Source organism: Penicillium oxalicum, chromosome VI, assembly GCF_001723175.1.
Source record: "Penicillium oxalicum strain HP7-1 chromosome VI, whole genome shotgun sequence".
In the NCBI taxonomy this organism is placed as follows: domain Eukaryota; kingdom Fungi; phylum Ascomycota; class Eurotiomycetes; order Eurotiales; family Aspergillaceae; genus Penicillium; species Penicillium oxalicum.
Genome location: NC_064655.1, coordinates 2,303,339 through 2,330,102, shown reverse-complemented (window position 1 = coordinate 2,330,102; position 26,764 = coordinate 2,303,339). Strand labels below are relative to the sequence as shown.

Here is a 26,764-nt window from a genome sequence, read left to right as displayed (position 1 = left end):
GACGATTTCCACTATTGATTTGTTCATTCAGCCATATGAGACACTTTAATATCAAGCCTCTTATCACATTGATGAGAATCAGGGACCCATAAACGCATTCAGGGCTGGACCTCTCCCCACCTGCAGCTAATTCCGATCGACGAGTCAGACCTACACGACACTACCTAGTAAAGGAATCCGTTAGACAAAGTAGTTGTATGCAACATTGCAAGTAATCCATACTCCATATCCCCAATGACATCAACTACTCATCTCCTCCCCTTCCCTCGATTCCTCTTCTTCTTCCCCGATTCCGTACCCGGAGGAGGATCAGGCACACTAACTGTTCCCTGCTCAATATCCTCGCCCGCCCCTTGCAATTTCTGACTCCCACTGATGAAAAAGGTCAAATCGCGATTCTGCTCCTGCAGATCCAAAATCTCCGCCTTCAAGGTTTCAATTTCACCCTTCAGAGACAGGTTCTCCCCCGACACATGGTCCAGTTTCTCCATCAGGCTGGAATTCATCGTCTTTTCTTCACGGTAATCCTTTTCCAAGCGACGCGCAAGGGATTCAAATTTCTCCGCGCGTTTTTCCAGACGGGATCGTTCGCGCTCCATGCTCGGTAGCGACTCGGAGGAGAGGGCGTCGAATTGGGTCTGCAGCTCGGCCAGTCGAGCTGTCGCTGCACTAGCTGCATTCTCGGCGGCGGTGGCGGCAGCGCTGGCTTGAGAGGCCTTGTCTGCGGCTCGTTCGACGATTTCCTCAAAGTATGCGCGCTGACTTTCCAGTTGGGAAGTGAGGAGGTGGGTGTATTCCACGCTCATGTTCTCCAGTTTCTCGCGCGGCACCGCGTCGGCCCAGTCGGGTGGATCGAGTGCGGAGTGGTCGGCGGCGGGCAGCTCGACGAGCTTGCCGTCTGTCTTGCTCTGGATGATTCGGTGGACGTAAGCGTCACCGACATAGTCCCATACGCGCTGGGAATGGAGATCTATGGCGAAGGCGTGCGAGGTTTGCTTCCAGTGATCAAAGGCGTGGGCGCCATCGTAACGACCACAGCCGACGGAGCCACAGATGAGACACGCCCAGAGATTATCCTCTGTGTGGCAGACGCTGCACTCAGCGGGTTCCTCGTCGCCTGTCGCGGCGGTGGAACCTCTACGAAAATCGTCTTGCGTGTATCGACAGACTGGGCATCCGCTGCCTTTCCATTTTTGGAGGCATGTGCAGTGGAAAACGTGTTGGCAGATGATGGTGAGAAGACCGGTGGTCTCATCCATACGCTCGAGACATACAGGACAGGTGGGAAGTTCAATCAAAGCGGGTGTAGGAGGAGCGAGAGGTTTTGTCGAGAGCGTGGCTTGTGCAGCGGAGGATGGGGTATGTTTTAGCGGTGGTGGATGAATGCCCGCTTCGACAGATGAGTATACAGACGACGAATCGGGTTCAACAACTTGAATCTCAACCGACTTGACGAAGACGACATGGCATGTCTCGGGCTGTTCGATATTAATTTCCGTGATTAGCAACTGTATCGTCTCCGACCAAGAAAGGATAAAACAAATCACAACACGCACTCCCACGTGAACTCATATCGATCTCTGATTCGCACAGGTGAAATTCCCTTACCTCCATGCTATTGAATACCTTCCCATTCCATTCCCTCTGCCACTCCTGGGCCCTCTTCGCACCCCGAAACTTCATCAAGACCATATATCGATTGGCCCGTGGCGTGCGTATCATCCGAAAGTGACTCACATCATCCATCGTCCTCTGCCCGACAAACCCCAAAAAGTCCGGCGGCGACAGATAACTCGGCACTGCCAGTATGCACAATGTCGAGCAGCTCTCATCCTGCGCCATCTTCTTCCCAGCCGAGCCAGTCCTCTCAACCGATGAACCACCCGCCGCGCTGTAACCGCCAGAGGATTTCCCACCCCCCGACAGACTCGTCCCGCCATCCTGCTGATCTGCAGGATGTCGCGCCGCCGCCGCCGAGCCCTTCAAATATGTGGGATAATCATCCCCATTGCCCACCAGATGAGGAGTCTCTTCCACATCACGGTACAAATGCACAATCCCCCAGATGCTCTCCTGAATCTCCCGATCGAGGGGGATATATCGGCCCTTTGTGCGCAATCCGCCGAGGATGTCGGTTCCAATGCCCGCCGCGACGAGATTGTCCGCATTCACCGTGAATCCTGAGCGTTGACCCTCCTTTCCTGGCGCAGCGGCACTCCCACCTCTGGGATTACGCTTCCCCGGCCCGTCATCCGGCGCGACCATATCAATGCAATCCACGAGGATCGGACCAGTGCGAGCGTCGGTATCAAGGTCAGTGGGACGGTTGAGCGATACGGAGTGGTACCCTTTTTGAAAAGCTGGCGCGGGCGATGACTGTCGAATAGAGCGATTCGATGAAACGGCAGGTTCGGTAGTGGCCAGGGAGGTAGAAGAGGTTGATGGGGGTCGTCTATCGAGAGTCGTAGTGAAGATTGCCTTTCCTGAAGACACGTTTGCAGGGGGTGGAAAAGCACTATTCTGATAATGGTGGTTGTTGGCGCCACTACCACCACTACCAGAACACGCAGACGATGACACGCGGTCTCGCCGTTGAAATGGTAGCAGAGCTTCGCAGATCGAATCTAGTGCGAGAGAGGAAGAAGAATCATAGAGGACTTCGACACTGAGATGGTAGAAATATGCGGGCATCCCGGGCAAACAATGCTCACATAGTTCTGGAGCAAATTCAGGGAGACCCCCGGGTGAGTGAAGAATCGTGGGAGCGTCTTGATCAGGTCACTTTTGCCCGCAATCGGTGACTCTGCGCCGGTGCGCGACATGTGCGCCGATAGTAAGCTCTGAGGTCACCGATAAGAACTTGAACCCGGCCAGTCCATGTGATGACATAATCATCCCCGGATCTCGGGGGCAGCTGTCGGACCGCTTGAAAATCATGCCTGAGGCTGGGTATCTCGATCGGTGGCAACGAGGGGCGATCCGTCGACTGATCAAGACAGGCGTAAACTGATAGTAGAGATCACCAAACCATCCCCTGACTATCAGTTTACGCCTGTCTTGGAGATGGCCACATGCTTGGGGAGACCTGATCTGCTCAAAAGCAAATACGTCAAAAAGACCATATGCAGACACGCAAGGGCACGCACGGTTCCATTACACAGATATGTACAGTGCTACAGTCAAAGTCCGCTCGACAAGGAGTACTACGTGGTTCTGAGAGTATGGCACGGCAGCTAAAAAGGCAGATTGCCTGTGTGTATTCAGAGATAAGGATAGAAAATGCCCGAAGGTATCGCCATTTAAAAGTAAAAAAAGTATCAAGAGTGAGACCTCGGCCTCAAAACCGACCAACGCCATGGAGGGTTCATCAAGAACCAGTCGCAATGGGAGAAACATCGTGAATACGTAGAAAAGAAAAGGAGAGGACCCGGGACAGCATCAACAGTTGATTGTTGATTTACTGTCCACCGCGCAGACGCAACACCAAGTGAAGAGTAGACTCCTTCTGGATGTTGTAGTCGGACAGCGTGCGCCCATCCTCAAGCTGCTTACCAGCGAAGATGAGACGCTGCTGGTCAGGAGGGATACCCTCCTTGTCCTGAATCTTGCTCTTCACATTGTCGATTGTGTCTGAGGACTCCACCTCCAATGTGATCGTCTTTCCGGTGAGAGTCTTGACGAAAATCTGCATACCACCACGCAGACGGAGCACCAAGTGGAGAGTGGATTCTTTTTGAATGTTGTAGTCGGAAAGTGTACGCCCATCCTCAAGCTGCTTGCCAGCAAAAATCAGGCGCTGCTGGTCGGGGGGAATTCCCTCCTTATCTTGAATCTTGCTCTTCACGTTGTCAATGGTGTCTGAGGATTCAACTTCCAATGTGATGGTCTTTCCGGTGAGAGTCTTGACAAAGATCTGCATACCACCACGGAGACGGAGCACCAGGTGAAGAGTGGATTCCTTTTGAATGTTGTAATCGGAGAGAGTGCGACCGTCCTCGAGCTGCTTGCCGGCGAAGATCAGACGCTGTTGGTCGGGGGGAATACCCTCCTTGTCCTGGATCTTCGACTTGACATTGTCGATGGTATCGCTAGACTCCACCTCAAGGGTGATGGTCTTGCCGGTCAGGGTCTTGACAACTGCAAATGAGAGTTAGTGACTGGAATGGTGGCTAAAATGGATCCCCCGCGAAAGTGGGCTGCAGACGGGTAGAAAGTGGAGTCGGGAAGGGGGAGGGGGCGAAAACGTACAGATCTGCATGCCACCACGAAGACGGAGCACCAAGTGGAGAGTAGATTCCTTCTGGATGTTGTAATCGGAAAGAGTACGACCGTCCTCGAGCTGCTTGCCGGCGAAGATCAGACGCTGTTGGTCGGGGGGAATACCCTCCTTGTCCTGGATCTTCGACTTGACGTTGTCGATGGTGTCGCTGGACTCCACCTCAAGGGTGATAGTCTTGCCGGTAACTGAAGAGGCAAATATTAGCAAGAGCACATCCAAGTGGCAAAAGAGGAGAGTGGAAAGAGAGCGCGCTCGCTTCCACCGTCTCCGAACGAGTGTGACTTACGGGTCTTGACGAAAATCTGCATGGTGACGGCAGTCGTAAGAATGAATGTGTAGAAGCGAGATGTTGATGGTCAGATTGGAGAGACGTTCAAGATGACCTCAAGAGAAAGAGATGGGTAGCGAGAAGAGTGTGGAAAAGGGAGTTTGCGAAGGTAAGAGATGGAGAGGGGGTGAGGTTTAAGTAGGGAAGCGCGATGAGATGAGGGGGCGAAGCGCCTTAGTCAGAAAGGCATGACGCCGCGGCGCGAAGATACTAGAACAAACGAACGGGGGCTGGGCCAACGACCACCCAACACGGCAGGAGGACAAACTAGCGGTAGCTACAGTCCTGGAAGAACCAAAAGGACGGAAAGATCAGGCATACCTATGGCGAGAGAAAAAAAAACAAGGTTCACGCCGCAGTCTCGTCTAGGAACCAACAACCCGAATCCGCTAATCAACGGCAGCGGTATCTCTAGTCTCGGGTCTCTGGTCTCTACCCTCTACAATCGTGGTAGTAGCCACTTAGCAAGTTCTCCACGAATGATTTCTTTCCCCTGCGTAAAGTGCCCACAAGGTTGAAAGAATGCCGAACGACCGAATGTGAGTCAAATCAGGGAGCATACCTGACGGGTCTCGGGATCGGACGACTGGCAAGTCAGGGTCAAGACGGGCCTGCCGCCATGGAGATAGAGACGCCACCTTGCAAACTAACGAGATCGTGCCCAAAACTTGGTTCTCCATAAAAAGTGTTCGAAATGTTCCTGCCTCACCAGGCTGTGCAGTCTCTCTAGTACCTGACCACGCCGTGGCACAAAAGCACGGGGCACGTACTACATACAAGACCCGAAGTGGCGATCGAAGACAAATCAAACATGTCAGGAGCCGAATCTCGCCCGTTCCTGAATCTCCGATACTGTCTGATTCTGCACTCATCTTACCCTGGTCGGGCAACGTCTACGGGGGAAGGGAAAGTTTTGTCATGGAACTTGTTCCATCTCCTCCTGGGACGGGATGTGGTGCACGCCTCAAAAATGATGACGTGGGAGAGGAGAGGCTTATCGTGAAAAAAGAGGGGGTGGGCCGATGATCAGCTGGAGCCTGATTAGCGCCATCATCGTATTGAGCTCCACATGCAATGAATACACCTCCCATACAATCTGTGACAGATGACTCATCAGATAACCGTCCATCCCGTCCATTCAATTCCGGCCCTTGCCTGACCACTGGGCTTTCGTACTGTAACGACTGTTACCTTTCACATCATCGACTCGATCGGTCACTCAAAAGTCAGAACTGCCCTGCGACCCCCCGGAATTCTATACTTAGCCACTGTCATGTGATGTGAATCAGCTGATCCCCGTTTCCGGCATCGGGCCGGTATCAACACATGCCTCGGGACAATGGTTGCAGCCACACTGGAAAAAACCACTTTTTGAGTTCGGTGAGGAATGAAGAGCTGGCGCTTTTATGATTAGTGTTGTGCTCTAGACAGAACTACCCTTCTGAAAGGCAAGCCATGTCGAAGGGAGTGTCCGTTGTCTGATCTGATTACCATCAAGAGTGGAGCACTATTTCCTCGAGCTCTTGTCACTGTCTTCATCTACCTTAGACCCACCCGATCCAACCTAACCCAACTGGTGCGCTATAGCGGAAAGAGGGAGGGGGAGGGGGGGGGGGGGGACCTTGTGCGCGGCGTGAGAGGCTGACGCTTTCAAGATGGTGGAAGAGTCGAAAGGGAAAATGAACAAATACTCTTGGCGTCACAGAGCGCCCGGACATACCGCGAGGTCGACTTGGACTGACCACTACCATAATCTTTCAATCGATTCCGGATTAGATACAAAGGGTGGGAATGGTAACGGACTTGTTAGAATTTGCCTTACCGCACCATTACCACACATCCAATGAGCTGACAACGGTCTCTGTTCAGTGGAATCACGGGAACATCTCACCCCTCAGGTACCTACTGGAGGTGCTTGATCGTGACTGAAAAGGAACGTCGATAGAATATGTCGACCACCTGCAACCGACTACACGGAACATTTCTTTCCGCGAGAGACAGTACGTATCTACGTGCTCAATCGAACAATCAACAGAAGGTGGGCATTTCGTTCTGGAAAGTATCAAATATGACAATCTCTCCCGTCCCCTCGTAGAAGCCTGCTTGGCCCTCCTCCAGACGGCAAAGGACAGCGACGGAGAAATCAAAACAAATCAAACAAGGTATCAAGATCAGATCCAGATGGCCGTGCGCTGAACACTCGTCGTTTCGCCGGTCTCATGGTCACGGGCCCAAGACCGGCCAGGTCGAGAGCCACGTGGTAAGAACGGAAGGCCATCAAAGTGCCAGCCCATCAATACACCAGATAACAGAAGCTCAAGGCTAATCAAAGATCATGGAGAAGAGAGAGAGAGAGAGAGAGAGAGAGAGAGAGAGAGAGAAGATAAGTTTCAAGAACAGACACACGAGTAACAGACAATCGGCCGTACACGGTTCATAACGTTCGTAATTCTCGTTCACCACGGTGAGAGAGCTAGTATGCGAGAAAACTTACACCAAAGACACAGAGAACACGCAAATCAGGATAGAAATCAAAACGCGATATGGAGACTTGCCCAGAAGCTCGACATTGATAATCCAAAAAAAAGTAACAAAAATGCAAAGACCTATCAACCTGCCGACAGGTACAGGTAAATCGACTCGCTCGTATAAGCTGAAAATGATCAGAAAAGATCCACATGCGATCCAAAGAAAAAGAAAGAATAAAAAAGACAATTTTCAGATCAGACACGATCGTCAAGGTTCGTTATAAAAGAGTGGGAAGAAGGACGCGCTTGCGCATCGATCACGACTAGCGTAATGTTTCGAAGGGGAGTGGACGTTTGTTGCGTGGGAGTCATCCAAGTCGTGACGAGGTAAGGGGGCGAATCAAAGAGCAAACTGTAAAAAGGCAACAGGTTCGCTGAGAGGAGAGCAGCAACGTAAAATGCAGAGGTCGTGTGCTCGTCATGTGCATGCGTGCGTCATTCGTTGGAACAATATGTGTCAAAAGGAAGGGACGAAAGAACAGGTAAAACAAGTTGTGTCTAGTTGGCACGAATCACGAGGCGCGAGACGAACTTATTCGACAAGGAGTCAAAGTCGTGATGGTTAAATTTGGTGCCTGTGCGGCTGCGAAGGTAGCTTTCTGTAGGGAAGATAAAATCACGCGTGAGTCTTGGGATTCCAATCAAAGAAGAGGGGGAAGGGGGAAAGGGAAATGAGGATCGAGAGGAGTGCTTACCATGCTGCTCGACGTGTTGGCGCACCTCAGTCATGGTGCTGCAGACATCGGGATTGGAAAAGAGAAGGTGATGGTGCTTTTGCGAGTCCCATTCGGTAAAGGGGGGCAACTTTTGGGAGATTGCCTGGAACAGACCGACAATCACCCCAACGGGGGTGGTTTCCATGTCCGTGCAGAATTTGTCCACGGCAGCTGGGTCGGGTGTGCGGTAGTGGGAATCGAACTGCATCTCTTCCCAGACCGCCAAGAGGATCGAGGCCAACATGAAAATGGTTGGCCAGTTCTTCAGCTTCTCTCCACTATAGACACTCGAGTACAGGGCCGACAACTCCTCCAGGACATCCTTTTGCAGTTCACGCCACATGCTCGCCATGGCACATTTGATCTGGAAGTTGATCATGACGGGAGCCATCGTCTTACCGCGGAATTTCGAACCCGGCTGATTGATGCGACCGGTGAAATCGGCCTCGTCGCCCAGACCCTCTACCATGGTGACGTGAAGGGTCAGATTGTAGGCAATGATCAGCTTGAGGGCCTTGCGGATGACGGGAAGCTTGGTGCGGTAGTAGTAGCGGAAAGCGGTCTTGAGCATCTGAGTCAAGAACGGGGTGCCCTCGAAGTAGTCATCGACAAACTTCTCAAACGTCCCGTTCCCGTCAATATGGCGGTCCAGATAGTCGGACAGCATCGCATGGGAAATTCCTTCCATGCCGGCAGAGAGCTTGGCCGTCTCGACCTCATACGCTGTCGGTTCGCGATTCATGGACTCGACCCAATCCATCCTGAAACACTGCTCATCCCGCACAAAGACCTCCCGCGCGGCGATCGGCAAGATCTGCCCATATCCGTGAGTAATGTACAAAGTCCGTTCTTGATCCGAGAATCCCTTGATATTGCCGACCGAGAAGGCCATGGTGACGTGTCGTTCATAGTCCGCTTTCCAATCCTTCATAAAGTAGCCAATCTCCTTGATGTCGATGCGGGTGCAAGGCACTTGCCACAACCGGGCATGGGACGGTTGACAACCTGCGCAGGGTTCACCTTTGTCGCAGGTCTTCTTGAGGAACTTGCAGCGCAGACAGGCCCGGAGCTTGCGAATCTCACTGGCCTGTTTCCGCTGGTCGGGCTTGAGGGGTCCCTTGCGCTTGCCGATACGCTTCTCGGTCTCCGGCTTGCCGTTTTGTGACTGCTTGCGCACCTTGGTCTCGGCCGTCTTGGCGGCGATGGGGCTCTTCCGCGACGGTTTCCGGCTGGGCGGTGATGCAGATGCCTGTGAACCGGACGAGCGAGTCGGCGAGGTCGACTTCTTGATGGGGACGGGAACCGGGGTCGGGCGAACCATGGCGGTTGGGCTGACGGCCGACGGAGACCGGGACCCCGTGCCGGAGCCCGCCATGGGAGAGGAGTAATCCTCGGTGACTCGGCGAACCATGGAGGTGCTGATCGGAGACGTGGCTAGGCTGAGGCCGGCGCTCTGGTGGTAGGGGTAGTCGATGTGACCGTCCGAGCCGGGTGAGCTGATGGGGTTGGCGATGTCGATGAAGCTGCCGTACGAGCCCGAGTAGGAGGATTCGGAGAGACTGCGGTCGTGTAGGGTCTGCGTAGGGTTGACAAAGAAGTTTTGCTCGGGAAATCCAAAGTCCAAAGATCGACGGTGGTCCACGGTACTCCAACCATTATCACTACTCGAGAGCGAGCGCACCTCGAGATAAGTGTCCGTGGGGGAACTGCTCTCCAGCAGCGGGTGCGGGGCTCCGTAGGGGGCCACGTCGGATAATCCATTGAACGTCATCAGATCGGCCTGAAAGTCGTGATAGGTGAAGGGCACCATGTCGACGGGGGCGGACATGGGCAGATGATAGGAAGACGGGTCGAGCAAGGCACTACTCACTTGCCCTGGAGGCCCGGCGGACATGAGATCCACCGGCGACGACTGGATGGCCATGGCATAGCTGGCGGCTGTGAATTGCGGCGCCGTGGAAGGATCCTCGGGCGAGTAAGATAATTGTGAGTGATGGTGAGGGGTTTGCTGTAGTTGTTGATGGTAGTGCCAGTCGACCATCAGGTTGGGATCTTGGGCCACCGACTGTTCCAGAGGGTGACCGCTTGTTTGCAGCGGCGACAGATCATGGGCATCCTCCGGGCGCGAGGGGTTCTGGTCGAGGGGGACGGGCCATGATTGTGGAAGATAAGCTCTCGAATCGTAATCTACCATGAGGCCGTCACTTCCTATATCGATATTTGACATGATGATGAAGAAAGATGGAACTCGGGTTGATTGTGATAGTCCAATTTACCATCACCACTTTTCTTTTTTGGTTTGACACGAGAGGTGTATAGTGGTACGGAGGGGATGTTAGAGAAGAAGGGAAGAGTCCCAACTAGGGTGAGAGAGCCTTCTTCAGAGGGCAGTGCGTTGTACACAAAGCCGTAAGCCGTGAGGGGGGGGGGGAATGGGAGGAAAAGTAGAAAGCAGTGAGGCGGTGGGGGGCACAAAGCAGCGGTGAGCGTGCGATTTGGCGCTAGGGGATTTTGGGATGGCCCCAAGTGGGCTGGCGCCCAGCAGCCCAGCCGACGGTGCGAGTCAGCCCATTCCCAAGAGGGCTCCGATCCTCTCGGGAGGGTCTCGACACGATCAGGATCTTGTCCGAGTGGAGCGAATGGAAAGGCTGGGCCCTGCACGAGTTGAGTGGAGAGGCGCCTGGACGATGCCTCTTTGGGAAAAGCCTTTCGGGTCCGCAGCTGTGACTGTAGTGCTCATAAGCCAAAACACTGAGTGGAAAGCATGGGCTTGTCACTCTTTTCTCTCTCCCTTTCTCTTTTTCCTCAATTTATTTTGAACAAGCACTTTGATTCGGAAGACTTCCTTTGCTCCGTCGAATCGTGAGTATGGTTGTATCTTGAGTGTCCCAGTCTCCACGATCTAGTTCAATTGTGCAAGGTCCGGTGTCCACCACTCAGTATCCACGTAGTATCGTAGTACCGTAGTGCCCGTAGTACTGCAGTACTCAACTTTTTATTGGTGTACATTGTACATGCCTTGGAGTTGTACTCTCTCTCCCCCTCTCTGATGGCAATGGAATGGTCCGAGGTGAGTCTTGCTGATGAGTAGCCCGGCTCTCTACCCCTCCTGCCTGTGCGTTGGGATATCCTGCCAGTGCAGCTTTTACTGCCACGTCGACGCTGTCGCTCTTCGAATGAGCGTCGCATGAGGGTCCATCGGACGGATCGTGATTGGATGTGGCCGGGAACTGAGTGCGCCTCGGTTGACATGGCAAGATCGTCACGTCCCATGATCTCCACGCTGCTCGGTCTCTGACGAGCGGGTCGCCAAGGATGTACACACAAAGTCTGCAGTACTTGTATGCCGTACAGACACGGAATGCATGGGTGCATGTTGGACCATGGATCGAGAGAAACGACGGGGCGGGCAATCAAGATAACCATGAAGCCTGAAACGGGAAAAAGGCCACAGCAGAATGCGGACTAAATTGGACTGCCTGACCACGGGGAATGGATGTCGACTGAAAAACGGGCCCCCCAGAGCCGTCTGGTAATAGTATCATCGTCGGCAACAGGACATGGATACAGCTCAGGTCGGATCATGGAGGGTCAAGTTCTAAGTCGCAAGTACTAAACGTGGAGTCGGGTAGGTCAGAATACCCATCGTAGGGACCTTCGTTTGGCTGTGCTGCGGAAGTCATCCGGGTTCTGGCGCATCCCTCAAACGTAAGCTGATTGTAAGCCGGCCATCTTCAGTTCAAGCTCGCCGAGCATGTAAACTGGGTTAATATCCTACTGCCGCGTCTACGTTGGTTTGACGACACAAGATCACATCCTCGTCACCCCCGTGGATCAGGGCCAAGAGTTTCGTCGTGCCCGGCCGAGCTCTGGTGATCGGGGTTCGGTCAATCGACACTGGCCGTCGAAAAGCACTCCTACCCACAGTACCATACTGTAAGCAATAAGCACGTCAGTAGGGTCTGTGGATCATGGCAATCGGGCTAGCAGCAGAGAGGCAGAAAAAAAATCTGACAGTGGCAATCTACAACTCCCCACCACCCATGTAGTCAAATGCAATCTATGATCCGGACTTGGCCGACCACTGACTCCATTTTGTAATTCCCCGAATTCCAACAGTGGGTGATTTTTCTTTCGGGCACTTCTGTATTCAGTACCGGGCCATCGTGAAACCCAAGGAAGGAAATGGGAAATAAACAAAAATTAAAAAAAAAGAATTCCATGGACAAAAGACGGGTAGGACGGTCGGAACGGAAGATCAGTGGAGCCTAACTAGTTGGACTCCAGCGGCCCTCGTCGGAGCATAATGGAGTACCACACCCACCAAAAGGGGTGAGGGCGAACACCCAGAACAGCATTCCCAAATAGGCAGTTTGGGCCATGCAAAGCGAACAGTGTCGTGGCAATAACACCCACCAGTGTACACCCGACTTGACGGAGAGATGATATGACTAGACCAAATACAGGCCAACCACGGCTCAGCACTAATCAATCACCACATGAGCATGGGTAAAGATGGAGGGGAACAAACAAATCTATTTTGACGCAGGATCGATATCCATCCCTGGCGAGTGATGGTTCGTTAGAATCCAGCCCAAAGGGCCTCCTCGTTGATCTTGAATGAGATCTGACCTTGAACGCAGTACTCTCACCGGTGCTGGTAGTATCGATACCAGGAGGAGGCAGTGAACTATGTACTCCACTGCTAGTACTCGGGAGGCTCGCAACTCCGTATTCAGTAGTATCCCTCCTCGATCGGCAATCGTCCATCATAAATCCAAAAAAAAAAAAACAAAAACGAAAGAAAAAACCCATTGGTGCCCATTTTCAGACCTTGTAAGCCTTGACTTGTGGCTCGTACTACAGACTGCATGATATGCATCACTGAATGCGTACGTATGTACATACTGTAGTAACATACACACAATGCGTTGTACATGTGGACCTCCCACGCTCGGGTGGCTCTCCGAAAAGCCAGCCATTGCATCGTGCCATGAGAACCGGAAAGTTGAGATCCTATGGTCCTGCAGAGCGCCACAGGTCAAGCCAACTCCTCCCTACCTACAGATGCTGGTACACATCGATCTCCGTTCATGTGGTCGCCATACCAGGAGCATAGAAGCGTTAACGTCTTCCCTCGTCCTCGATCTCGACCTCAAGACGACGAGATATCGCAGAGGTTTAATGTCGGCATACGGGAATTGAAGACTGTGCAACAGGGACTCTGTGGACTATGAGCCAATGGAGTGAATGACCGTTGACCCATGAAAAGGAGCAGGGATCATGGTTCACATACATTTCGTACATAGCTTCATAGTCTCGTACTTCTGCACTTGGGTATGAGCTTCAGGAGATACTACGAGCATGAACAAGATTGTTGGCCTGCCCCTTCAAGGGTCGCTTCCATGACGCGGAGTCTCGAAGTCTCTTCTTTTTTGGGGGGGTACTGATGAGGAAGACAACACCGGTTAAGTAAAAATCTACCTTTTTCTCGCCAAGAGAGCGCCCGACCGAGATCTCAATGGGCGCGGATCTGGGCGGCTACATAAACGTGCTGCCTCCAGGGCTCAGTACCATCATCCTCACTCTTGGGGGACGGAGTATTGTCCACGCATACTCGAAGTAGAGAGTACTAACGGAGAGAGTACTGTGGAAGGAACAGCAATTCTCCAACCGATGAGATTTGGGGAGAAAAGAAGCAGAGTGATCAACACCGTTACGCTAATGGAGATCTCTCCTCCCCGAAGATCATCGACAAGTTTCTGCTCCGCAACGCTCCAGTGGCGTGAGAATAACTCCCAGTTCGTCAGACGTGTTGGAGATACACTGCCTTGACCATAAGGTGTGAGGTGTTGGCCGGTCGCAAAGGATTTCCTCGGCGCCAAGACAAGTGTCCCAACCCCCAAAATATCAAATCATGAAGCTGGGGCCAAGAAAAAGGATAAAAAATATATGAAAAGTTGGCATTCTGATATAGAAGCTGCGAGCTTCAGAGCCATGAAGAAAAGGACGCTTTGGCCTCGGGCGTGGTAGGTGCACATCTGCAGTGGCAGGATAGCAGGGAGCAACCCCCGCACAGTCGTAAGTAAGGGAGGAACTAGGGCGAACCTACCGAACAACTTCACGGAGCTTCCAACCTGGAAGATCGTGACTTTGTGGACGATGAACGCAGGTGCAGCTCGGGATGCCCTGATTCGGAAGAGGAGGTCAACCTCCCAAGACTCCTCTTCGTGGTCGGCAACTCTGGAGAACTCTCTCGTCTTCGTGACAGAGGGGACCAGCCCCGCTTCGTCGCTCTGAATCCCCTTTAATGGCTCGCGGCGAAGACCGGTGATATCGATTCCAACTGACAGATCACATCGCCCACGGCAGATGCCTCGGAATTTGATTGGAGCACACGGCCAGTTTGAAGAGGGAGAGCTATGTGCAAGGTTCCCTGTCAAACTCTCTTTTCTATGTTCGACTCACTCGCGCTCGTAAAGGCGCAAGAGAGGGGGGATGAGGCATCTTCTTTAGCGCGCGTTGACCTGCAGGCGCGGGGAATGGTTTCAAGCGCAAGCAAACAGACACAATTATATGGCTGTGGCCTGACTCCACATAGGTGGTGACCAACGACGTCCTGCAAGTCCACATATGGTCATCGTTGGAGATGATGTGCAAACCGTGGCCACCGAGCAAAAGAGTCTTGCACTTAGTACCATTGGCACTGCGTATTCAGCAACCGGTGAATCAGCGGATCCGGCTGTGGTGGGTGGTGATGGGGATGCCAGGAATGAGAGATTGCAGAGTCCCACAAGTGATATCAGACCAAATTGTCTCGGCATTCTCAAGAATCTACACCATGTGGTCGAGCATTAGATATCGAATGATCCCCTATCTCATCACACCTGTCCTGTGAATGGTCCAGTCTCGCCCGACTAGGAAACTGTACGGCCCGAGGAATGTCTCCGAAAGTGTGAGACACTCGTTCCAGGTCACATGAGATCTTGGGTCGTTGATGGCCTGGAATACCTCAGCCTCCCTTCCCACTCGTGAACCAACAGGTACTAGTGCCAGTGTCCTTTGGCTCTTGATATGATGGCATATCCATAGTTCTTTAGTGTATACTTGGAGCGAATATTGTATACCCTTCTCTAGTACCGCCAACTCATCATCAGGAAGAAGGAACGCGAGTGGACGGGCGGAAGAGAAAAGAAAGGGAAAAAAAAGTGGGGAGAAGAGGACAACCAAACACGACGGGATCGCCAGTCCATTCATCATGGCATGAACAATACCACACAGTCTGCCTCTTGAACCAGGGTTCAACTGTTGAGCTGAAGCAATCGGATTCTGAAATCTCACTTGTGGAGAGACGGTTTCTTTGTTCTCCCATTCAAGCATATCATCCGTCTTCGTTCCCCCCTCCACTACGACACCTTCAATCTTGTTCCATGCCACTCACCATCGCGGGGCGACATCGACGCAGAGTTCGGTTCCCAGCCACTAACCTTCCACCTGCTCTCATATCACCTTCGGGTGTTGCTCGGCAGCAGCAACAACAGCAACAAGAACAAGGACCGCTTGGCCAAGAGGATCTTTTCCCCTTCCAGTCCGTCACCAAGTCTAGCAAGTCTGCCAAATTCGGCAAATCGCAAAAGTCAACCACCTCACCCGGCATGGCCACTCAACCAGAGCCCCGACCGGGGATCCCATCCTTATTCACACAGCCGCCGCCGATTCGCGACCCGCTCGTGACAGAGACCACCCGTCTGCAGGAGGCCACCGTGGAGAAGTGCCTCACCTTCCTCAAGGGCCTCCACCCTTCTCAAACGGGTCCCTTCAATGACACGGGGGTCCCCGCGCTGCACAGAGAGGATCACGTTACTTATCTGTATGAGTCGCTGGAAGATTATCCCGCTGGCTTTGTGGCCATGGACGCCAGTCGGCCATGGATGGTCTACTGGGCCTTGGCCGGATTAGCTTTGTTGGGCGAAGATCCCACTCATTTTCGTGAGCGGTAAGTCATATGAACGAGGCCTGCACTTGATGTTTCGCATCTGCCGGACGAGGCCTTGTTTGGGGGAGGGGGGGGAGCAGATGCTCTTGTTGACGTCGTGGTCTGAGATCCGTCCCATCGAGTGATGCATATCCGTCCAATCGTGGGTGCACGGTTCTTGATAGCAAAACACACGCTAATTCGGAATTTCCGTATTTTTTTGTCCGTCCATGCAGGGTGCTAGGAACCCTCCGTCCCATGCAGAATGCCACAGGGGGGTTTGGTGGCGGCCACGGACAGACATCACATCTGGCCAGCAGCTATGCAGCCGTGCTCGCACTCGCCATGGTGGGAGGCGCGGAGGCCTTTGCATTAGTTGACCGAGACGCAATGTGAGTCACCCCATTCATTCCCTCGACACAAGAGTGTGAAACACCCCCCGACGGCGAAACGGAAGCTCTCCTCCGCAGGTCGGCAGAGTGACGATCTCGTCGGTCTATGTGGACTTGAATCAGTCTCTGACCTTGGCTGTCCAGGTGGCGATGGCTCGGCCGACTCAAGCAGGCAGATGGGGGTTTCAGCGTCACAGAAGGCGGCGAAGAGGATGTGCGGTACGTCGTCATGTTATAGCAGATACGTGCCCGTCTTTGGGCAGGAGTCAATTCCTGCTTTTCCTCGCGGCTTCGGCTACAGTGGTGGTACTCTTGAGCCCATCTAATTTGGAATCTTCTTTCACCGGAATCCAGTGGTGCATATTGCGCATCAACCATCATCGCCCTCCTTGATATCCCCCTAGTGTTACCTCCTGACGCAACGAAAGCCCGAGAAGCTGGCTTTGAGACCCTCACAGATGGCCTTGCTGAATATCTGTCGCGCTGTAAGAGACAATCTTGCTGCCTCATTGATTTGGATTTTTCCTGGTACACAGCTGACGTTTGTGATCCTTCTCTCATGATGTCCCCAGGCCAGTCATTTGAAGGTGGCATCTCAGGCAGTCCCGGGGTGGAGGCTCACGGTGCCTATGCCTTCTGCGCCCTTGCCTGTTTGTCGATTCTGGGTGCCCCCGAGGAGATCATTCCCAAGTATGTGCCGAGGCCGGCCGTGTCGCCGGTCTTCATTCAATCTGCCTGCAATCCAAATGCGTGTGCCAACTGACATGTCTCACAGACACATGAATCTTCCCCTGCTACTGTCATGGCTCTCCGCTCGTCAATACGCTCCAGAGGGTGGCTTCTCTGGTCGTACCAATAAGCTCGTTGATGGCTGCTACAGCCACTGGGTCGGTGGATGCTGGCCTCTGCTGCAATCGGCCCTGGACGGCAAGCCCCAGCCATCGGGTGCTCCCCCAGAGACCGTCGGCAGTCTCTTCAGCCGCGATGGATTGGACCGATACATTCTCGGTTGCTGCCAGACTCCAATGGGAGGGCTCCGTGATAAGCCTGGAAAGTGAGTCAACTCCTCTAATCCTTGACACCTCGATCTCCCACGGTTAGGGAAAGGCATCCTATTCTTCTCCTTCCATGGATTTTCCCTTTGGATAAACTGTCTTGACTGACAATCTTCACTTGAAATCACAACTGCAGAAGTGCGGATTCGTATCACACATGCTACGTTCTCACTGGACTCAGTGCCACCCAACACCACCACTATCGCACGAATGCCAGCGTCTCTCCTGACTCGCCCTTTGCGTCGGCCTTTTCTTGGCAGGCTTCACCTGTGGCAGTGGAAGAGAGCGTGTATGAATCGGCTGACCGGCTGGTCGCCTTCCACCCACTTTTTGTAATTCCGCATCAGGCAGCGGCGAACATGAGAATCTGGTGTGAGAGCAATCCGATTCACGTGTAACCTAGAAATCCAGAAAGAAAACCCAGGAGACTACCAATGAAGAAATGCACCCGAATTTGGAAGATTTATAGATATCAAGTGGAGGGGTATGTATATTAAGTGGTATATGAAAGAGTACTGTATCAACCTTTTTTTTTTCTAACAGAGACGCAGCAACAGCTACAGATCACGACAGGCGCCAGGAGGGGGTGTGCGGTGCTACGTATCATTAGGTCAAAGACCATTGATCTTGTCATCAACGTGAGAAACTTCGTGGCTGAGGAACCGAAGAGGCGCCTGCAAGGTCTGACGTTATCCCGATGTTACTTGGGGTCTTACTCCGGTTTGATCTTATTCAAGTAGGTAGATAGATTGGGTAGCTTCGATGCTACTACATCCCATCAATCTTAACTTCCATCCCCAGCTTCTTGCCCTCCTCCCGGCCCTGCCACATAGTTCCAACCTCCTTCAGACTGGCAATATGGTAAAATACGCAAGGTTGTACCGGTCGGGTCTGTTCGCCTCGATCGAGTCACTCACGGGCAGAGATGACTTCTTCCGAACATTGGTGAGGACTCATTCCAATGACGACATGGACGTTGTAGGTAAACCAACAACGATGCTCCCGTAGGTCGTTCTCTGCAGCCTGTCTAGCACTCACGACATCCGTCCTGGACTTGACCCGTTTCCGATACCCCGACTCAAGCGCCGCAAGGAGCGTGTTTTGAACACCTTCGAGAACGGCAAAATTGAGCTCATCCCGAGCTGCTGGCTCTGTGAGTGGGTAAATATGCTCTTGGCAGTTGATCAGCCCGCTGGTTTGGAAGATGTTCTTCAACTCTGCGATCCTAAGGCCGCATCAAACAGATCAGAATCACGAACTAACCGTTTGACTCGAAAGGGAGGTGATGTTGGACTTGCTTTGGTGTCTTTCCACAATAAACGGCAGTCTCGCTGAAATGTTCAAGATATGATCTGGCGCCAACTGCCTTTTCCTGCTCGTTGGCAACTCCTTGAACGGTGGCCTCATGTCCTGCACAGTCAACCCATTGAAGCCAACCTCCGGGGCCTGGAAACAGGGAAAGAAGCCAACAGTGTCAGCAGCCACACACACACGCACTTGCTTCAGAAAGGGACTCTCACATACGTAGTAAAGTCATGAGATTCTGCACTGCAGTCCCCCACTGATCAGAAGACAGGGCTACAATCATGAGTCGCACATTGACGACATCATAAAATCCTCGAAATTGCGTCGGAAAGGACTCCAACATATTCTGCTCGAAAAGCGTGATGTTTGATGGTAAGCTGTCTTTCGCGGGAAACATCGTGTTCGAGATATCGAATCCGTGGAGTTGACAGGTGCTTGGTAAATTGGCCGACAGATCCTTTAGCCATATCCTGAATGTTCCATCATTTAGTAAATAAAATGCTTTGATCTGCTGCAAGATTTCGACACACGCAGTTCCAGTCCCAATATCTGCAATACGCATGTCATCGTGAACGGCTATTGCGGGATTCAAAAGATACTTGATATTTGCCTGCCAGGCGTTGTATTGTCTTTCCAACCTTTGGTGTAGTCAGTACTCGCAGCTCTTGAATGACTTGACTTGGATATCATTAGAACATTACATACCGTTGTGCTTCAGTCGCACTTCGTACGAGAATGTAGGAGTGCGGTTCTTTTTTCAAGTCAGACATGGATCTTTGTCTCGAGTAATTATTCAAACCACGCTCGTGAATTTTAACCTTGCTCGCGCTCGAATGACTCAAGAGAGAGAATAGTCGCTCGAAAACCTGTCCTTGTCAACTGCAAATCCTGAGGCAGGATTTCGTTTATAAAAAGACATCGTCAAAAAGAAATGATGCTGTGGCTCCGGAAAAATATCTGGTGATAAACCAATCCTATGCAACAGACTGTCATTGTAGATCGATCTCACTTATCGACGAGCCGCCTTCGGGTCGGAGCCCTGCCCAGTTATGTCATCGACACTGAGACAACAACTGTCATTCCCAGGCTGTACTGTATATCTATTAGTTTTTGATGATAAAAGAATCCATCAAAGTGGGATTGTTTTAAGTTTCATGGGCGGGGACTGCACATCCAGGTATCCGCAGCTAATTAGCATCACAGGAGAAATATTTGAACTTCGGGGCAGTCTCCTAAGAAGTACTTGACTGGACTCGGTAGATAATAATTCAAAAATGTCCGGCCTAATTCGACCTATACCCTGGTGATGAATCTCTGTCCCACGGCCGGGCTAGGTGCTTGTCTCATACTACTAAGGGGATCCAACGCATGTGTTGGGGAAGTTGAGTAAGCCAGTCTAAATACATGTCAGTATGAATATGAGAAGCTTCGATTTATGGCTTCATTAATAACGCAACGAAGCCCAACTACTCGTACCAGTTGATGCTGTCATGGTATAGCGCAGCTGCAGCTGCCTTGCATTTCTTCCAGGCCTTTTTCTTCATTTTCAGCACCAACACAGCTTTTCCTTGGCAGCAGATTATTGAGATGTGAGCCTCGGGATTTCAAAAGGCGAATTAAATGCAGATGAAGACTTCAGCAGCTGCGATGCTGAAAGCAGGGCCATCTCAACACGTCATTGAAAGTCAAGTCTCAAGGTGTGTAGCTTTAAGAGTCGAATCAGAATTCCTTGAAGGAGACTTTATGCAGCCATACATGGTAGCAAGATAACAGACATGGGTCGAAAGCGTCATAGCCCGTCGAGAATCATCTCACGTACTTCTTGGTGTTGATATGCGGACATGGTTCTTTGAGCTTTTTAAAGTCCCAACATACAGTATAATAGGGTCGAAGAAGATTATAGAACATAAAATTCAAAGAGCGCGGAGGGTTGCTCGCTCACACACGCTCAGCAATAAAGCGAAGACGCACTCATTTTGCCACAGATGTACGCGGTGGTTACATATTCTGTTGACCGCATTTGCGATGCACGCGCTCACATGGAACAAATATGATGCCTTTCCTGCGGCTTCCGTCATCGTGCGTGGTGCCCATGAGATTATTCAAGTCTTTTCAATTCGGACGCTCAGTCCCAAGATCTTGATCAATGTCTTGACATTAATAATATATTGAGACGTATGACAACCAGACCCAGTTCAGATAAAAAATGACAGTAAAGGCGCATACTACTAGCCTCGATGGACACGAAGGCTCCGTTCGCAATTTTTCATCTCATCTTGAATATTGTAACTTGCCCCACGCTAAGTGAACGAAAAAAGAACGCACAGCCCCCACATGTAAGGTTCGTGAAGAGAGATCTGCAGTGGAGGTTTAAAGATTCAGAGAGTGCAGGATCTGATTGGCTATGGATTTGTCGACAGTGTATGAAGTCTACTTGGTTTTTCATGCTCATCTTTAGGAACCTTATGTGAGTGGGGTAAGTTTGCTCCTTTTCCAGCACCCCCATGCGAGTCACTTGGTCAATCCAGTCCTTTTGAAGTGGCCTCATCACTAAGGTTCTTAGTTTGATTTGTCAAGTTAATGCACAAAGAGATGAGATCTTCGGAGCTCACCTCGACTCTAGTGGCCGAGGAGGTATGCATCCCAAGGGCTGATATGATTTCCTTGCATCCTTTGCATACAACCGTGTTTTTCTATAGGAAGAATGGACACAAGCTAACTCGATCGTGAAAAGAAACAGACTGATGTTTTTTGAAAGCTGATACTCTGCCTGCAAAACAATGAGCAGTCCTTTCTCGGTACCACATGGACCAGCAAACACGTCATGTCAAAGAGACAGAGTTTTGTCCTTGCCTCTCAGTCTTCTTTTTCCGACTGAGGTTGCAAGCTTCATTGGTAAGATCACCGACGGCGACGCGGCAGACCCACTGCTGAACAACAGAGACACGGTAGGCTGCCGCAGGGAGGCGATAGCACATCCTCAGGCAGTTCGTGCGGTTAAGATACCCCCTGCGGACCAGAAGCAAGGTTTCAAGGTTCGCGGGTCGGCTCTCATAGAGAATCGGAAAAGCCGCAACCGCAACCGAGAATGAAGAACGTCATGGACGTCATTCATGTATGCCGCAGATCTGAAGTCATTGCTGGATCTTCGGCATTTACGGCGTGGGAGCTACGTCGAACAATACGACCCATGGGCTCAATAGAGCTTTTTTGTAGTACGATTTAAATGGGCCTATCGAATTCAGAATTTTATCCGGAAGTATCAACAAAAAGGAATCTCTATGTTCTAGACGAAATTCCGAAGCGGCAAAAGTCACGTCGGATACCTAGGTGATGAACCTATCCCGCTCAAGGCTTTGTTAAGTCCGGCGCATCTGGGCACGCCTTTCTTCAAGTTGACAGCCGGTAGGGTCTATGACTCTCCATGAAAATGACTCCCATGATGCTTGCGAGCGCTTTGTTTCATCCATTTTCAATTCTAGATGTGGTAGTCATTTGCACCGTTATGGCTTGTGATATCAATGGCATATTACTGGACCGAGATCCCGGGATCAATCGCGCTTGTATTACTGCATGAGGTTGCGACATTCCATCGTGATGTAACATGGGAACGATTTCAAAAATTAATTTCTTCGATCTGACGCATGTGATGTTGAGAAAATTGGAACAGCATGAAAAGAGTGAATAGAGCGCCCGATATTTCAATATTTGCGTCCAGCAATATAAAATCTTGATGACATCCCATTCACAACCTCCCTCTTCTTGCTCTCATTACCAACTTGTAATTCTTTATGTCACATCCCAATTTGTACTTCACGCATAATGCTCTCCAAATTTCTGCGCAACATACAGGACAGGGCTGATTTTCTCCCCGAGAGCCTACAGTCTCCTTATGCTCTGACCATCCTCACCCTCCTGCTTGCCTTCTCCTTGAACTACGTCTTTGGAGTCATAAACGCACTATCATCACCCCTTTCTCGCTTACCCGGACCTTGGTATGCGCCTTTCACAACATGGCATCTCAATTACGCTTTTGCTCGAGGTACAATTTGGAAAAAAGTCGAACAGTGTCACAAGAAATATGGATCAATCTTCCGCCTTGGTCCTCGTCATATCTGGGTCTCTGATAAGGATGCCGTCAAGACCGTTCTGATGACATTAGACCTTCCCAAGGTCACAATGTACGCTGAGATCGCCAGGGATCGAAAACAGCCTGGATTGTTCGGAGAGATGTTCGTACTTGACTCCACCCTCAAAGGCGACGAGAACTAGAAGGCTTATCACAGTGGAATCCCTGCAGTCGACCGGATCCTCATAAACAACTGAAAAAGCTCATGTCACCTGCTTTCACTGTAGCTTACATCGACGACCTCGAGTTTCTATTCTCCGAGTGCGTTGGGGATCTTATCAAAAGTTACGTTGACAAGCTGTCAGCTTCTGAGTCTGCTGGAGGTAATCGGCCGACGGTGACGGACTTGATGAAGGATTTTCATAGTCTGGCACTCGACATGTGAGTTGACTTTGATTCACACAAGCTGTTGAATATCATTATCTGACATTTGACTATCACCTCTAGTATGGGCGAGTGCTCCTTTGGCAAAGGATTCGGCCAAACGAACCCGAAAAAGACAATTGAGCCTGATTTTGATGATAAAGTCTGGAAAAACATACCCGCAGCAGTTTTCAGCGGCATGTCACGAAGATATCAGGTAATGTTATCCAACGCTAACATGGACTTCTTTCTCTAATCCTAGTCTGGCATCCAGCTTGTTTACATCAAACGGGCCCTGAGAAGGTTCGGAATCGATCTTCGCTTTGATTGGCCCAAAGAAATGATTTCAGTGAGCTCAGATTGGCAAGCCTCTCACATTTTCTAACATTTCTAATTCCAAAATAAAGGCCATCGCGGCGGTCACAAAGGGCAGAGCTGAGAGCAGCGAGAATGCTCGTCCTGATCTTCTCCAGCATGTGATTGATGAAGGAATCAGTCCCAACCGCGGCGACAAGATGAGTACCAAAGAGATCATTGATCAAATGGCTGAACTTATGCTTGCCGGATCAGAAACCTCCGCCGGGACGATGGCCAACCTTTTCTTGGAACTGATGAGGAACCCAGATGTCAAGGCTAAATTGATTAGCAGCCTGCCGGTCCTCAGTCCCGACGATCCGATCATTTCAAGCAAGACGGTCAGGACGGCGCCGCAGTTTGAATACCTTGAAGCATGTATTAAGGAAGCTCTTCGCCTACACCCGATTGCATCGGAAATGGGACGGCGCACAGGTGATTCTCCCATAAACCTGATGGGATACGATCTTCCACCCTACACGGTGGTATCAGTCTCATACAGATATCTTCATCGTAACCCTGAGCATTGGCCTGAGCCGCTACGATTCTGGCCCGAAAGATGGCTTGAGAGCCGCCCTGAAGATGTTCCGCCGCCCGAGTATGACTTTCGCTTGTGCCCCAACGCCATAGATTTATACATCACTGACAGATCACAGTATGCAAGCGTACTATCCGTTCTCCGCGGGCAAACACACATGTATTGGAAAGAAGTGAGTCCTTTATCGTCACAAATAATGGCCGTCGAGACCGATCAGCTCCTCTTTTGAAATGGCATTCCCGGCTGATAATTCCATAGTTTTGCCCACGCTGAGATCAGAATGGTCGCCGCAAACATCCTTTCACGTTTCGATGTGAATGAGGTTCAAGGACAGCAGATTGATTACAGACAGTACATCACGATGCAAATGGCCAATGGATCATGCAAGGCTTACCTTTCGAGGCGGCAAAAAACTTGAATTTCTGCTAAGCGATATTCAAGAGTAATGAGATTAGTACCCACCTTTGATTACCCTTCTTATGTCCCATCGAGTCTGCTTGCAATTATGTTATCAAACCCCAAGAGTGTATGATCGCATTACGATTCTCCAATCATCTAATGAGCTGCGGCGGGGTTCGTTGACCAATAACCTCGTTCACAAGCTATAGGAGTTACTCGGGCTGATTCATCAACTGTACAGTGAATGAGCCAAATATAATTGTAAGAAGGAATCTTCGTCAGAGACGCTCAGGCGATCTACAGCCATGTGTCTCTTGGCACAAAAGGCAATAGGCGTCTCTGTCTTGTCAAACGCCGATGCAACGTTCATGGCTGGGCGCGTTCTTAACGATGCCGTTGCATCCTTGTTACTCCGGTAGTGTAGCCTTTGCCACTTTACCACGTTCTTCCCTTGCGTGATCACTTCATGTACTTGTAGAGCAAAATCTTCCTAAGGTGTCTCAATATTCAAGTCGTCTATGGATAATTGTATTAGTCGCCTTACTATTCTGCTCGTTCACTTCTTTCTCTTAATACTTGTCAATAGATGAGGTACCTGGGGTATGGCCAGAGTCAAATATAATGCCCAATTTGGTTTACAAAATAACGGATTGGCGCTTATATCACATTTGACCTGGGTGCGGTCACTCTTTCTGGGGTACGGTGCCTTTCTCATGAACTCTTCCAAAGTTTAACAGAAGACAGGGTACTTGGTTGCCGAAGGACTTTGGATCATCAAACAGCGTAGACAAGATAGACCACGATTTTAAGATTTGCGCGGTGATTAACTCCCGATCTGCTATAATACATTCGTTCAAGACAGACAGCCACTGCGTCAATTTCAAGTTTCAGCTACTCTCTTCCTGACTGGTACGCAATGCGATCGGGTTGAGATAATCATTCCCCCCAGGTTCTTGCCAAGGACACACAGCCACCGAATATCAGAGCTTGGTCTATAGGTTGTAGGAGTGTATTTTCCTCAATAAATCAAAAAAAAAAAAAAAAAAAACTTTTTTTCACGCATGCTGGGCCACTCACGAGGTGTTAGAAAGATGCATTGATTGCGCAGGAAGTGATCAGCTTTGATCAGTCATCTAGGAGGAAAAAGGGCTGGATTGTAAAATTGTAGGCACGGAAACGAGAGGCATGTCCTTCAGGCTTGAAAGCAGATGATTATCGCCTCAAGTCAAAGTATCATTAACTGGTAAGCGATACTTCCCTACATCGAAAACCTGCTAGTTGTCATAGCTCAAATAGGGCTCTGGATTCATACACATTCTTTCCAAAACAAAAAGTCTTTGTATAGAGGCACGGAGTATTCATCGGTCCTGCATGTCAGAGAAAAACAAGTCATCTGTCTGGGTAATACTTGAGTGCAACAGAGAATGATGGAATGCGATACCTAGCTTTGACTGCGTGAATACAACAATATGTTATCAGACAGAAAGACATTGTGATACTGACCAGATAGTCCTATGCCTTTACTCTTGTGTCTTGTACCCAAGTTATGGGGCCAAGACCTCGATGTGTAGGTACGATTTTTCTCCGAATAGATTCACTCTGAACGGTTTCATGACTGGCATACGGTCGGATTCAACCAATCAAAGTGTACAGTTGATTCGATTGCACTGGCCTTCCATTGGTACTTATTCAATCAGAGTCTCACAAAAAGAATCACTGCAAAAGTCACAGATTGCCACTACACAGGAAGTTGGCAGTCTACTCGACCTCTTTACATTCGCATGCTGCACCTGGCCTATTCCGGCAATCGATCTCCCCCCGTCTCGTCTCAGATGCGACAGACGCGCAGATTCAGAACGCTTTCGTTGCCTCCCCATCTCACACAACACACAACTGCCAACTCATCAATGCATCTCGCATGCCTGTCGAGTAACTCTGTCAGGCCATTGCTCATTAACAAGTCCGAACTATGTCTTCCGGGTCGGACTTGCCCCCTTCTCGGGTTGCTATCTGGTCTCATCAATCGCACCCTCGGCTCTGTGGTACGCGATCTCCCACAGCTGGCCTTTTTTGACCTCTGCAGGAACCCCCCGATCATGAGGATAATTTCATTGAGTATTGCTCAATTGTGTGCGAAGCGTGGTCCACCAGGGGCAATAGTCTGTCTTTGAGAAGACCAACTCTATTGATCATGAAAGGTTCACGGCTTAATTCCCCGATCTGGTACCGATTATTGTGGCGCCACGCATGGGAATCCTCTCTGACACGAAGCCTGCGCCATCCTGCATAGAAACAGAGAAGCGGCAAAGACTGAATGAAGGTGCGAGGGGAAGGGGGAAAAAAGGTCATTAGACATAACACGAAGTGAGCCTGTGCTGCCAAACGGCCTCGGTAGCTCCAAGT

General features: G+C 50.8%; 7 protein-coding genes across 7 annotated transcripts; 3 read left to right on the top strand and 4 right to left on the bottom strand.

Moving 5' to 3' along the window:
• Positions 1–248: 248 nt before the first annotated feature.
• Positions 249–2,691, bottom strand: POX_f08095 (RING finger protein ETP1; the record flags this gene model as incomplete). The annotated part of the gene is made up of 2 exons (XM_050116878.1): positions 249–1,478; positions 1,609–2,691. 2 exons carry the CDS (start codon positions 2,689–2,691, stop codon positions 249–251), a joined length of 2,313 nt encoding a protein of 770 aa, XP_049967017.1.
• A 766-nt stretch (positions 2,692–3,457) lies between these two features.
• On the bottom strand, positions 3,458–4,587 carry POX_f08094 (Polyubiquitin; the record flags this gene model as incomplete). Its single annotated transcript, XM_050116877.1, has 3 exons — positions 3,458–4,137; positions 4,249–4,464; positions 4,566–4,587. The coding sequence occupies 3 exons, from the start codon at positions 4,585–4,587 to the stop codon at positions 3,458–3,460; spliced, it is 918 nt and encodes a 305-aa protein (XP_049967016.1).
• Positions 4,588–7,633: 3,046 nt separating this feature from the next.
• On the bottom strand, positions 7,634–10,078 carry POX_f08093 (uncharacterized protein; the record flags this gene model as incomplete). The annotated part of the gene is made up of 1 exon (XM_050116876.1): positions 7,634–10,078. The coding sequence occupies one exon, from the start codon at positions 10,076–10,078 to the stop codon at positions 7,634–7,636; it is 2,445 nt and encodes an 814-aa protein (XP_049967015.1).
• A 4,406-nt stretch (positions 10,079–14,484) lies between these two features.
• POX_f08092 (uncharacterized protein) lies at positions 14,485–14,709 on the top strand (the record flags this gene model as incomplete). Its single annotated transcript, XM_050116875.1, has 1 exon — positions 14,485–14,709. One exon carries the CDS (start codon positions 14,485–14,487, stop codon positions 14,707–14,709), a length of 225 nt encoding a protein of 74 aa, XP_049967014.1.
• A 572-nt stretch (positions 14,710–15,281) lies between these two features.
• POX_f08091 (uncharacterized protein) lies at positions 15,282–17,671 on the top strand (the record flags this gene model as incomplete). Its single annotated transcript, XM_050116874.1, has 7 exons — positions 15,282–15,847; positions 16,063–16,218; positions 16,363–16,437; positions 16,573–16,703; positions 16,755–16,908; positions 16,994–17,272; positions 17,410–17,671. The coding sequence occupies 7 exons, from the start codon at positions 15,282–15,284 to the stop codon at positions 17,669–17,671; spliced, it is 1,623 nt and encodes a 540-aa protein (XP_049967013.1).
• A 511-nt stretch (positions 17,672–18,182) lies between these two features.
• POX_f08090 (uncharacterized protein) lies at positions 18,183–19,348 on the bottom strand (the record flags this gene model as incomplete). The annotated part of the gene is made up of 4 exons (XM_050116873.1): positions 18,183–18,490; positions 18,537–18,719; positions 18,798–19,216; positions 19,284–19,348. The coding sequence occupies 4 exons, from the start codon at positions 19,346–19,348 to the stop codon at positions 18,183–18,185; spliced, it is 975 nt and encodes a 324-aa protein (XP_049967012.1).
• Positions 19,349–22,400: 3,052 nt separating this feature from the next.
• POX_f08089 (uncharacterized protein) lies at positions 22,401–24,380 on the top strand (the record flags this gene model as incomplete). The annotated part of the gene is made up of 7 exons (XM_050116872.1): positions 22,401–22,810; positions 22,879–23,088; positions 23,155–23,287; positions 23,333–23,419; positions 23,478–24,022; positions 24,081–24,134; positions 24,221–24,380. The coding sequence occupies 7 exons, from the start codon at positions 22,401–22,403 to the stop codon at positions 24,378–24,380; spliced, it is 1,599 nt and encodes a 532-aa protein (XP_049967011.1).
• Positions 24,381–26,764: the final 2,384 nt, after the last annotated feature.